This window comes from Grammomys surdaster, unplaced genomic scaffold (assembly GCF_004785775.1).
Source record: "Grammomys surdaster isolate TR1022 unplaced genomic scaffold, NIH_TR_1.0 126178, whole genome shotgun sequence".
Classification (NCBI taxonomy): Eukaryota; Metazoa; Chordata; class Mammalia; order Rodentia; family Muridae; genus Grammomys; species Grammomys surdaster.
The window spans coordinates 6,310,156-6,324,147 of record NW_021620984.1 but is presented as its reverse complement, the minus strand read 5'-3'; the positions used below and the strand labels follow the sequence as shown (position 1 = coordinate 6,324,147).

The following is a 13,992-nucleotide window of genomic DNA, read 5'->3' as shown; positions in this document are numbered from 1 at the left end:
CACACACACACACACACACACACACACACACACACACACACACACACGTTTGTCTGTCTGTGGGGACCCCAGCAGTATATGTTTGTGAGGTAGCTACTACTTAGCACAGTATTTTCTACACTCTTACATTTTATGGCAGACAGTCATCCCATCTCATTGTTAAGGTCAGAGATCAGACACAGAATGCCTCCAGAGGTGTATTTGTTAAAGCTTAAAGCTTTGTTCTTATTCTACTACTGTTGGGAGGTGGTGGAACCTTGGAGACAAGCAGGATACGGTGGGTCTTTAAGTCAGTGTGGCATGCCCTTGAAGGGGACTATGGGATTCTGATCTCCTCTGCCCCACCCCTGGCTTCCTGGCTTCCTGGCTGATGACGTTCTTGGCTCGCTTGCTCTCCCAAGGACTCATTCCACAACATGCTGTCTTGCTGCAGGGTGGAAGGAAGCGCTGGGGCCAGCAGGACTCCTGAGTCCCAGTGAACTTCTCCTCTCTGCAAGGGGATTATCTTGAAAGTTTTGTTGTAACCAGAGAGCGAGCTCCTGCAGCAACTGAGACAAGGGAAAGAACTGGACCGCACCGCTGCACCGCTGTAGGCGAGGCGAGGTTGCTATTTCAGTTTTGTGAATCTGAATTTAGCATGTTTGCTGCTCTCCGGATCCTCCCGTCCCTTAGATGATTGAATTCCGTGTCATTTCAGAAACCATGGCCTTGAGCATAGTCAGGCAGAGTAGGAAGCAACTGTATTTCATTTTCCCTTTGTGGTTTCTCAATGGATCCTCAGAGAAATGAATCCATTCAAAAGGTCAGTTCTAGTTACTTTGTGTGTTAATCTAACGGTAACAGTAATTTAGCACTTGGAAAGAAAAAAAGACGCCTTACCTGTGATGTAGTCTTTCACGTCATGGATTTTGCTTGCAGGGTTGTTATTCCGGAACATATACAGGTTAAAAGGAGCAGGGTCCTTTCCTATTTTTTTCCAGATCTCAATGTCCGGTGTGGTCCATCTTCCTGCCAAAATGTCGTAATCTCTTTCTCCAAAGTGGATTAATTTGGTGAGTGGGTCATACAGGCCTCCGTGGAACCCAATCACCAGCTGAAAGTCGATGTTGGAATCAAAGTAGATCTCACCGTAGGCAGTGTACTGAATCTGTTTCAGCATGAGCCCGTTGCTACTAAAAACAGCCAGTGGAGTCCCCGTGTTATCCGAGGCAATGTAGAACTCGTCCCCACTGCTGATCTCCATGGCGAAAAGATGTCCTTGGAGGTCATAGTAAAGGGAGGTGATTTCTGAACTCGAATGGTTGTAGACATGAGTGATCCTGGTGGGGTACGTCAGGTCAGCATAGAAAAACTGAAGGTGCTGTCCCAGACTGGTTTTGCTAGAAACACGCCTTCCCAGGCCATCATACCGATAGATCACCGTCCAGCCACTACCTTTACTGTAGACTCGAGTCAGAAGCCCCTTGGAGCTGTATTCAAAAATTTCTGTGCCTCTCTGACGGAGGAAGCCATCTTCATCCAGCCGGTACTGAACATCGCCCAGGCGGGTGATTCTGTCACGCAGGTCGTAGCGAAGAGGTGTCAGGCGGGCGCTGCTGCTGGGGTTCAGCAGGTGGAGGTTTCCATTCAGGTCATAGTTGTACCGCCACATGATCTTCTCGTTCAGGTAAACCGTTTGGAGCTGTCCATCAACGTCGTATTCATACGCGTACTTGGTAGTGTTGGCGAAAGGCCCTATTTTAATCTCTCTCTTGGTTACCCGGCCCATATTATCATATTGAATTGTAATCCAGTACATGAGTGACCTGAATATCTCATATTGGATCTCCTTGATGCGACCGTGGGCGTCGAAGTGCTTCGTGTAAGTCATCACAGCCGTGGAAATGATCTGGTTGATGTCGTAGTATATAACTCCAAATTTTCCGAACTGCTCAACTTTGCCAGAAATGTCATCGAACTGGTATAGATCAATGGGCAGTGGCGTTTCATTGATGACACCCTGCATGCTGGTCACTCGGAAGCTGTTGTCATAGCTATAGTCAAATCTCGCATTTACCATTCCATCCTCACTGAAGCGGAAAATCTGTCTGTCAATCAGGGGGCCAATTTGCCTGTATCTAATGGTGCAAATAAAACCATCGCTCTGAAGGTTTACTGTTTTCAGGACTCCTGCTGTTTCATCATAGGTAAAACTGACTCTTGTGCTATCGTATAAAATTTCTGATAGCCTGGTTTGCCTTCTATACTTGAATAAGACCCTCCGACTTGTTCCCAGGAAAGCCGTCTGCAGAAGTAGCCCTTCCTCGTTATAGTCTGTGATGATAGAAGCATTGCTTTCTGGGGGGTTGTATATGTTGCGGTAGTAGCCAATGGACCGGATGGTCTGCATGGTGTGGCGAGCCACACTGGGCATGGTGATGGCCGACAGGCGGTCCCACATATCGTATTCGAAGATGTACTGCCGCTGGCTATGAAGCAGAAGGACCATGGACTGTGAAGAGAGCACAGGCTGTTATCAGGGTTTGGGAACTGGGGTTGGGGGACGCACAGAAAGCAGATTCGGTGACCACAAACACACAGAAAACATTCCGCCTGAGAAAATGGTTCTCGTTTTAATTGAGTTATCCTTGACCTTACATGGTGTTAACGATCCCCTGCCTAATTTGCTTGGATGCTTAATTGCGAAGGGTTCTGCAATTAGTGGCTTAAGATTCATAATGTGCTACTTGTCATGATTGTGCTGTTCTCTGTTTCCAGGCCTTCCCGGCCAACCAGCAGATTGTCAATGGACTTGGAGAAACCATAATGCAGGCACGAACCAAGCTGGTCTGAAGACAATATTTCAAGGGGAAAATAGCAGAGGGGAAACGCAATCCTACATATAATTAGCAATTATTTAGTAAGGTAGCTTTCCCCTTCATTTGACTGAAGAGCTACTCCAAATCAGGTTTTAATTTCCTGTGTACTTGGGGGAGGAACAAAGCCAACATGTTATTTATGAGGAAGAAACATAAAATTAGCCTAAAATGGATAATGTGTACATAAAGCATCAATGTCAACAAACAGGGCTAAATCAGTATACAGTGAATCAGAGCCGAAAATGCCCTTCATACGAATATGGATTCAGAGATACGGTGTCCAAATCTGGGATCTGTATGGACAAGTCTATGTTTCTTTCTTTCTTTTTTAAAATTTATTTATTTATTTTACATATGTGAGTACACTGTCGCTGTCTTCAGACACACCAGAAGAGGGCATTGGATCTTCACTGCAGATGGTTGTGAGCCACCATGTGGGTGCTGGGAATTGAACTCAGGACCTCTGGAAGAGCAGTCAGTGCTCTTAACTGCCGAGCCATCTCTTCAGCCCAAGTCTATATGTTTCAATAATTTCTTTTTCAGAGACCCCAATCTGAACTGCACTTCAGGTGCTACCATAACAGTGTCTAGCTTCTTTGTAAGTGTTGGTACTGAGTCATGAGAAAAAAAAAATTAAACAGACAAACAGAAATAATCTCTACTCCTCTCACCCAGGTTAACTACAGAAAGAGGCGGCATTAGCTTACGGAGCCGCCAGGAGAGAAGGTCAACCCTGATGTTAGCTGAGTGAGGTTAGCTACGGAAGCTGTGATGCTGGCTGGCCTCCACTGGTTTTTCCTGTCATAAAGTTTCTTTTGACCCCATTAGAAAAAGCAGGATGATGGGCAGACAGGGAGGCCAGCGATGTGGGAGACCCTGGCATGGACTCTTGATTCCGGCACAGAAGTGGGTAACATTCAGTTGTCCAGACTCAGGCTTTCCATTTCCTACATGGTTCTTATGACTTAGGTTCCTGATGACTTTCTTCTCGGGCCAGGAGCAGGGACAGACTTTACATGTAGGTTGTTATGGTTTGGATCTAAAGGGATCCCCAAAGACCATATGCTGATGACTTGGTTGCCAGCCTTGGGTACCACTGGGAGGTATTGAGACTTTTAAATGGCAGGCCCTCATGGAAGGACATTACGTCATGGGGAACATGCCTTGGAAGGGGAGATCGGAACTCTCAGTTCTTCCTTGCATTCCCATTACTTCCTGGACATCGTAAGATGAACACTGTTGTCCGACACATATACCCCATTATCTCGCCGTGGTCCCTATTAACAGAGGAGCCAAGCGATGGTGGACTGAAGCCTCTGAGGCTGAGAGCTATAATCTCTCCAATGTATAGGTTCTCATCTCAGGCATTTGGTCACGGTAGCAGAAAGCTAACACATGGCTTGTAGTTTCCCTGAGGAAGGCTCGGACAACTCCCCTTCGTGGGAGTTCGTTTTGCATGCATTTAAAGTTGTATTTGATGGTAATTAGTAAAATATTACTTGTCTGGCTGTGAATCACTCTGGGTTTAGTGTGTCTGTCTTAGTAAGGAAGCAAATAGAGTCAAGAGAATTTGGGGAATTTAGGAGCTAATAAGGAAGGCCCCGCTGGGTTTTCTGATCTTCATGAGCACAAGAAGATGATTTCAATAACCGCCTTCGCCACTTTGTGAAAGCGACTAGAACCAACGATGCCCTTTTTGTTTTCCTTTAAACATTTTAAGCCACATTATGACAAGTATTATTTTGTGGGGGATGGGTATTTCTATTACTCTTCCCGGTACTGCACTTAGTCTAAATGGGGTAAATGTTCTAGTCTCTTCCCCTCCTGCTTGGAGAAGCCCCCTTGGGGCTGGTTAGAACAGAGCATGAGATAGCTATCAGGTGGCAAGATATGTTTCTAGGCAAGGATGTGGGACAGGGAGCTTACCCTGTGGTCTCTAAACAGATGCTTCGTGGCTAGAGCACAGTGGTGGAGGCGGAAGAGGTTTGTAATCTAACAGGTAGATTCCACGGCCCAGGGTGAGTCTCTTCTAAGGAGAGGAGACAGTCTGGCCGGGAGGTTCTTTGTTGGAAGCATTTAGAGTTGGTAGGGTACCTTAAGGGTGTAGCAGCCCACCTTGAGCTCTGAATCTGGTTCAGGGGCCTGGGAAGTGGATGGGCTCATGTGTAAGGGTTAGGTCTAGATCGAGTGGTTTGTCGAGCATCTCTGCTGGAGCATTGTTGGGGTGAATACCGCAGTGATCTATCTGTGTGGCTCACGAATGTGCTGGAGGACAAACGTTTCTGGGTATATCTTTTAATGTCCACATGGCTGGAGGCAGTGAATGTCGAGAGCTGAGCCTGTAACTTTGGCGCCATGCGATTGGGAGCGCAGTGCCGTAACATTTGAGGCATGTTAGAACTCAAAACCCAATCATTTTCTGTGGCCGATGCTTGTCTCAGAGGCAGATAAAACATCCAGGAAAATGCTCTTTGGTAGATCCTATTCCTTACGAAGTGAGTTCTAGGGAACAGTCCCAGTCCCCCCACCCCCGACCCCCCTTACATTCCTCTCGACCCGGGCCCCAACCTCAGGTTGCACAGCCTACAGCTTAGCACTTCGCGCATGCGTAGCTCTAAATCTCCATTCTGTGGCAGTGCGCACAGATCTGAAGGATGGGAAGGCGCCCAAGTTACGGTGCTTATCTCTTACATGCAAAATGAAAGAGAGACACCACACAGTATCTGAAAGTATGGCTTTCTAGGAAAATAGCCTCTTCTGGTTAATAATGCATAAATAGGCCCTACATGCTTTTTATGGTTATGTTGAAGCTCTGCCGGGGACAACGCAAAACTGACAGTTTTAACTGTGCTAATGCAAGCTCTCTCTTAAATGAAAGAGCCGGAGCAGAAATTATTTACAAATGCCTTGCAAGCTCTGGGTCTAATTTGTGAATGTTGTCAGGGTACAGGCTTGGCAGGTGGATGGTGTTGGTGCTTGTTTGTTTACAGCATATATCACTTAAAAGGGACTCAGATAGGAGAACTTAACTAAGGCGAATCTACTCTGCTAATACAAAAATTCATCACCCCCGTGCCCCTGTGACTGCCACAGCGATACTTAGAATAATAAATGGAACTCAGTCATGTGTTGCTGTTTCTTCTTCTCTTGGTGCTCAGGGCGATTGTTGGGACATGCTAATTATCCCATTTGGACGCCAGAACACAGGCATACCTTTTCCAAGTACGTGTAACTCCACGTTTTCCCATCGGCAAAGACCCGAGAGACGATCCTCCCCTGGCTGTCATAGTCCACCTTTTCACTAGTGGTCCCTCTCTGGATGCTGGCAATTTGACCAGTGGATGAGTAGGTGACGTTGACCGCCATCAGCTTGCTACTAGGCAGCCAGAGAGTCGGGTGCCCCGATGTGTCGTAAGCGATCCTCAGGAGAAATTTCCGGTGGTCATCATAGATCTTTTCCGTCTTGGTGGTCCGATCAAAGTCCACTGACAGGAGGTTGCGCCCGTTGACCTGTTATCAAACAAAGTGAGAAAGAGTACATCTCAGCATTCCAGGGCTGCTTGTAGTTCCCGGGATTGTTTAAATGCTTTACGGTGATTGATTCTCTTTGTCAGTAAATTAATTTAGCAAATTTTTAGATGCAAGTACGAGGTAACAGATTAACTGTTCTTTTACAAGGTTTGATTAAGCAGAAAGACAGCCTGGCATTTGTTCAAAACGGTTTCAATTAATTTCTGTAAACTAAAAGCAACAGATGAGACAGATAGAGAGAGGAACAGAGAGAGGGAGGAAGGAAGGGAGGGAAGGAAGGAGGGAAGGAGGGAGGGACAGAGAGATTGAGAGAGATTGAGAGAGAGAGAGAGAGAGAGAGAGAGAGAGAGAGAGAGATCTCAAAATGTGCTTGCTTTAAAGATTTTCTGCTGATAAACACAACACCCTATGTAAATCTCTCAACATTCCTCCCCCAAAAGGACAAAGAAAAAAATAATTACTTAGTGAATTAATCATGGCTACATTAAATAAAACAGTGGTAAACATGACTCTAACCCTTTGAAGTGCAGTTAAGTAGAAGTTGGAGCCCACATTACTGTAAATTATTAATGAGTCGAACTAGCAGGAGGTTACAAACACCATCTTTGCTTTGGGCCCAGTACTGAAAAGTCACAATTTTTTAAGAGTGTTGTTTTCTTTGATAACATCTGGGTAACTGGTCGGGGCTTTAGAGTTCTTTCCTACCACAAATCCATGGTCTGGGCATTGTACTTAATTTATAAACCTAGCACTATATTGCTGCAATCGGCTCCTTTGTGGTTGTATGCTGTGAACAGGATCTCTGACATAATCTGGCTGTCCTTGTCTATGATGCAAGCCACAAGCCAGGACTCACGGCTGCAGGGGGAGCATGGTGCTGATTAATGTCCACTTTGCAAGGAGTTGATACCTTTGCAGGCTGGACTCTGAAAGGGGGAGACGGAATCTTTGTCCGCATGGTAGTCTGTGTACACTAAAACTCTCAGTAGATGCTGAGATTGTTACAAATTAAATGGATCAAGCTTGCAGTGCATGGCCACATTTTAACTAGAACAGTTTGAATTAACAAATGAACAGCTGGAGGTGACTGGTTTTATATACAAATAACTATACAGATAAAACACACTAGCTATAAGAACTAAACTATGGCTATATAGTTTAGGATGTGGTTTGTTTTGATAAAACTTTGGATGAAATTTGGTTGCCAATGAAGTGGTATAAGGAGACAGGGCCTTTAAGTGGGACTCATGTTTCAAGAGACTGAAATAGTTCTCATGGGAATTGATTTGTTCTCTCCCCATCTCATAGGCACGTTCTTGGTCCCTTCCTAATCATGACCGTTTGGTCTACTTCCTGTCTCGTGGCTCTTAACAGAACAAACCCAAGCAGATGCTGGCTCTACGTTATTGGATTTCTAGGATGGCTGGCTAAACTAAACCTCTTTTCCTTTATAAACTACCCAGTGTCAGGCATTCTGTTACAGCAACAGAAAACAAAATAAGATACACAACATTTCTATATAAACACAACACACACACACACACACACACACACACACACACACTGTACCACCTGCATTTACATACTATCCTAGCATTTTTTTTTTTTTTTTTGGTTTTTTGAGACAGGGTTTCCCTGTATAGCCCTGGCTATCCTGGAACTCACTCTGTAGACCAGGCTGGCCTCGAACTCAGAAATCCACCTGCCTCTGCCTCCCAAGTGCTGGGATTAAAGGCGTGCACCACCACCGCCCGGCCTATCCTAGCATTTTTGTTACTGTGACCAAAATACTTGAAAGGAGCTTAAGGAAGGGAGAACTGACTTTGGTTCACAGTTCAAGTTTGTCCAGTCAATCAAGGTTGGGCACAAGTGCATTGTGTCAGGAAACAGAAAGGAGGAATAATGACACTAGGCTGGCATTTCCTGCCCCCATTTTATTCAGCCCACAGGGGTGAACGGTAGCTTTCATCTTCAGTTAGTTGTTATGGAATCACCCAGGAGTGTGCTTCAACCAGTTAAAAGATTCTAATCCCAGTTACGTTGACTAAAGAACAGCCATCACAAGTCCACCCCTTGTGACCCGCCTACCCAAACACATCACTTTAAACCACAATACATGTATGCATAGGTATGTATGCATATATGATATATACATGTACATTTGTGAAAGATCTATGATGAACTTAGCTTCTGCCGTCTACCACTGATATTGACTGTATTTCAAGCAAAAGTTGTTCCTTGAGCCTCAACTTTTCTGATTGGCTGATCAAGAGGAGAGGTGTGAAGTCCATGGAGAGGTGTGGTATAAGTCTTAAATGAGTTTTGGGCGGGAATACTTCAAAGATGTGATTTGCAAATAGTGAGAGAGGGCAGAGTCCAGAATGAGATGAAGCGACCCTGAGTTTTCTGTTCTTTCAGACAGGGTTTGTAAGGTGGAAGAAAATCACTATATTATAACATGGCAGAAATTTGTATCAGGGTCTATAAGGTGTGTGTATGTGTGTGTGTGTGTGTGTGTGTGTGACAGTGTCCACCCATGAAGTCCTAGCAGTTCCAAAACCTGACCTCCTAGACTCACAAGACCCAGGAGCAGCCTGACCCTGGGCTTTGGAAATCCCCTGCCACTGGGTTTTGGAAACCCCCTGCATCTGTTCTGTCCATCTGTAAATACAGAAGTTGGACTGCATCCCAGAGGTGTGGTCACGTGGTGGTTTTGCTGGACTGTGAACCAGCCAGCTGGAGGCTTCCTGCCCTTCCCTCTTCTGATGAAGAAATGCCTCTTCTTTGGTTGCTCCCCTGCCTAGGTATGTTCTGTGGGTTTGCAGGATGCTCTGGAAAGAAGTGATAGTGGGTATTACAAACATCTTTTCTCCTGTCTGTAGAAAGATTTGATATCAAATCAACTTGGTAACTGGCAGGATCAAGTGCTTCAGTTTATATATACATTGTTTATGATGGAAGACACGTTGGGAGGTCAACCACACTTCAATGTATGCCCCCATATGTGTGTGTGTGTGTATGGGTAGCATAGAATACACATGGTGGCACTAAACCACCAACCAAGGAATACACATGGAGTGACCCATGGCTCCATCTGCACATGTAGCAGAGGATGGCCTTGTCTGGCATCAATAAGAGGGGCACCCCTTGGTCCTGTGAAGGCTCGATGCCCCAGCACAGGGGACTGCTAGGGTGATGAGGGTGGTTGGATGGGGGAGCACCTTCACAGAAGCAAGGGGGAGTGGGGATGGGATGGGGGTTTGCAGAGGGAAAATCAGGAAGGGGGAATAACATTTGAAATGTAAGTAAATAAAATAACCAATAAAAAAATAAATAAAAAAGACAAAGTTAGGAGAGGGCAGGAGGTGAATCCAGGAGGAGAGATTGGGGAGGAGTCTGGAGATAAATATGATCAGAAAGTATTCTATACATATATGAAATTCTCAGTTAATAGAAACTGTGCTAGAAGAAAGAGGGGCAAGAGAAGAGGTTTTTATACAACTAAATGATTTCATTACAACTTTTGGGTTTCTCAGATTGTGTTTTAGAAAAATGCCCCACCCCACCCTCATGTCCAGTTCTCTCTCTCTCTCCCCCTCCCTCCGTTCCTCTCTCTCCTCCCTCTCTTTTAAATGCTTAGGTTGTTCCTCCCATGAATAACTGTGAAAGACTGTGTGGTTTCCACAGCACTGCCCACATTGCTGCCCCATCTGTTTGTATTTTAGTTTGCATCCATTTTAATTTGTACTTCAACTCCTTACTGCTCTCAGTAATCCCGCTTTATCTGTGCGCCAATCCTCTGGCTGGAGTATCAACGTTCTGGGCTGCATTGCAGGTAGGACTCATGGCTGGAGGCCGTATAACAAAAGACGGGTCTGGACTTCATCTTTGCTCACCTGCAACCTGCTACTGGCTTCTGATTTGCTTCTTTGATTTGTGAGGACAGTTCTATGACACCCTCCCTCCCTCCTCCAGATAGAAATCAAGCATGTCAACAGTATCAACTGTGTGGCTCTCTGTACCCAATACGCCACCATCCGGGAACATCTGGGAGCACTATGAGACTCAATGGGGGATGGATGTTTTAACTTCTCTTTTTATTCACACAAATACAGTACGAAGTACCTTTCTTATGGCCTCAAGCTGAAATAATGAGTTTCTGCTGGGAATTATTTTTCTTGTTTATGTGTGCGTGCATATGTGTGTGTGTGTGTGTGTGTGTGTGTGTGTGTGTGTTATAGCAGTATCAAGCAATTCTGTTTCAGCTTTCCAATTTGCTGGGGCCACAGGTGTGTGCCACTTGGCCCGGCAAGGCATTAAACATTCTTAGTGTTACCAGAGAGCAGTCACTGTTATCCAAAATATAAAATTTCAAAAGGTATTAACAGAGCTCCTGTTCACTCTGCCTCTTTCAAGCATCCCTTATTTGGATACTGTCAATACCTTGCACTGGCCGACTGTCATATCCACTCTGAGACCTAGTCCCGTGTCCCTAAATAAAGCATCTTTTAAATCTTTTTCTTGTATCGTGATTATAAAGCACATCATTTCAGTGGAGATTTTATAAATATTTTAATTTATAAAAATATCAGTTTAAGGGACTGGGGAAATGCCTCAGTCAGTATGCTGCTTGCTATGTAAGGATGGACACACAAGTTTGGATTCCTAACATCATATTAAAAAGAAAAAAAAAAAGCCTGGGTACTATGGTACGTGCTTGCAAGTCCAGCATTGGAGAGACAGAGGCAGGAGGTCACTGGGGCTTGCTGGCCAGCCACTCTAATACACAATTAGCTGCTGGTCATTGTGATAGGACCTGTGTCAACAAAACAAGGTGATAGTTCCTAAGGAATGACACGTAAAGTCGCCTTCTGGCCTCCACACGGATGTCCACGTATGTGCACCTACACACATACAAAGACAAAACTGAGGTTGAAATGAATACCTGATCAAGATGAAAACCTTTAATCTCTGTTATACCTCTACCAGCCTGGAAGTGAATCCCAGTAGTGGGTACAGTTAAGGGGCCACAGGCTGTGCTAGTGATGGACTTTATTTTCCTTAAAGCAAGCATGCAAAAGATCTCCATTTCCATAGTTATGTCTAGCACGACTGTAATTAATCACATCGTCCTCTGACAGTGAGAGGGGAACAGTTAGAATTTTCCTTCTGGAGTGCTTGAGAATTCAACTCATAATGACCTTAAACAATTTGCCTAAAAAGAGGTGCCAGCTTATGGGGCTGTGTATATTCTTCTGAAGTGTTACTGAGGAGGAAGAGGAGGAGGAGGAAGAGGAGGAGGAAGAAGGGGAGAAGGAGGAAGAGGAGGAGGAGGAGGAACAAGAAGAGGAGGAAGAAGAGGAGGAGGAGGAGGAGGAGGAGGAGGAGGAGGAGGAGGAGGAGGAGGAGGAAGGGCTGGCTTGTTACTCAGTACGCCCGGTGACAACATGAAGTCTCCTTAGAGGCCCTGTTGGAGCATCGGCCGCCACAGATGGCTCTGTGTCTCCGTACTCCCTCGTCATGAGAGCTAACTAAATGTGTGATCCCATTCCAGGACAGAACACTGCATCAAAATATCACAGAAATGTGATAGGCTGAGCGAGATTTAAATATACTGCTGTATTTATGTGTGCCTTCAAACACACTTCGGACTTTCACATTTTCAGTGTTTTCCTTTTGAAATGATTCACTAAAATTATTCCTTTAGCATGCTGTCTGGGTAGGTGTAAGAAATGAATTTTGTTGTTGGAGTGATGGCTACTCCCAAAAGTACAGCATAGAGAAAACTCAGAATAAATACATCAACTTTGTTTTAGACAGTCTTACCATGTAGCCCAGGCAAGACTTGAACTCACGATTCTCTAGCTGTAGCTTTGTAAATGTTGGGATTACTGGTCTGTGCTACTTAAGGCCGACTATTTTTTTTTAATCATTGTGTATGATGTATGTGTATGTGTGTGTGTGAACATCTGTTTTAAGCATGTGTGTGAAGTCAGAGGGATAGCCTTCCACCTTGTTTGAGAGAGGGTCTTTTTACTCAAGGCTAGCTAGCCGGTGTGCACTTGGGGGTTCTCCTGTCTCGGCTTCACATCTTGCTGTAGAAGTGCTGACCTTACAGGTGTGTGCTGATCCACCCGTCTTTACGTGATTATGGCGATCTGGATGCAGATCCTCGATGTTGCCTACAGGCTTTCCCTCCTGAGCCTTCTCCCCTAGGTCCCCTTCCTTCTCTTTCCTAACCATTATCTGACAAACACAAGCAAGTGCTATGTGTGTTTGTATGCATGTCTGTGTAAGCATGTGTGTGCATGTGTGGTGCCAAAGGAGAGTCCTGGGTATTGTTCCCCAGGAGCTGTTCACCTCTTTTTATTTTTGACCAGGATCCAGGATTTGCCTGGAGCTGGACAATTAGGCTAGGCTGAGGGATGTACCTGTCTCTGCCTCCCCAGCACTGAGATGACAAGCCTGCCACCCGACCTGGCTTTTTAAAGTGGCTTAGAGGGACCTCATGCTTGCAAGGCAAGTATTGTACTGCCTAAGCCAACTCACCAGCCCTCATCTGTTTTATTTTTAAGTGTAGCTACTAGCCAGCAAGCCACGGAGTGATCTTTATTCCGCCATGCCTTCCTGCATTGCTGCCAGGTTCCATGTGTCTGCTTCCGACTGTATTTGTCCTTGCTGTCCCCAGTGCACTGTCTCACAGAAAATGCATTGACTAGTTTCTAATGGAATTTTCCCTTTCCCCCTGCCTGCCTTCCCTTTAACTTTGTAATCTATCTTTTACACACACACACACACACACACACACACTCTCTTTGTATAATAAATAGCTACTCATTATTATTTATCTGTCACCATCTATTAAATGCAGTGTTAGGTTTGTTTATAGCAAGCGAACATCGGCCGGGCCTGACACCACTCCCACCACCTCTTCCTTTGAATGATCTAGATGCAACGGAACACAGACAATCCATATTGTCAGGCTGCTTTTCTCCGTCCTTTCATTCACTGAATAAATATTTGAGCGTCCACCATGTGTCAGGCACGTAGCTAAATTTAAGTCAGAAGCTTGAGAATGAAAAGAACCTTCTGTTAGGAAAGACTGAGGACAGCGGGGGACATTCTGTGTTTCAGAAGCAGAGGGACACAAATGGCCCTTCAGACTCCCTCAGGTCATGTGGCTACAGACTTCTACAACTCACTTCTTCTCACCTTCTTGGTGGGCCCCAGGCTCCATCCCCAAACAGCTTTTCCCATCAGTCCTTGCTCCTTGGAATTTTGCTCTTGGAATCCACAGAGGGGGAATGAGATTAGCAGCCAGAGCTGGCTCATCCAGTCTTATCTGCTTCCCTTGTGATCTTGGCATTGTCTCTGGGAGAGCTCCTTTCAGTGGCATTGAGAGAGAGCATTTGTGGGGCATAGTGGTTCTTCTGCTCACACATCAGTGCTTACGCCTGTATGTATGACTGACTCCCTTTCTCTGTCTACAGAGGTGGGGTGCATTTAGAGGTGGTACAGGACCATAGACTTCAGATTGGTCTCTCCTTTGCAAGCAAACACACACACACACACACACACACACACACACACACACACACACACA

The 13,992-nt window shown here is 45.3% G+C and overlaps 1 protein-coding gene across 2 annotated transcripts in view; it reads right to left on the bottom strand.

The window, feature by feature from the left end:
* Tenm3 (teneurin transmembrane protein 3) overlaps nt 1–13,992 on the bottom strand; it is a 445,726-nt gene that overhangs the window by 8,373 nt on the left and 423,361 nt on the right. For both annotated transcript variants that reach the window (XM_028757645.1, XM_028757644.1), the window contains 2 exons: nt 6,072–6,368; nt 880–2,491 (listed from right to left, as the gene is read on the bottom strand). In XM_028757645.1, coding sequence (XP_028613478.1) covers nt 880–2,491; nt 6,072–6,368 — 1,909 coding nt within the window. The remainder of the gene's footprint in view (nt 1–879; nt 2,492–6,071; nt 6,369–13,992) is intronic.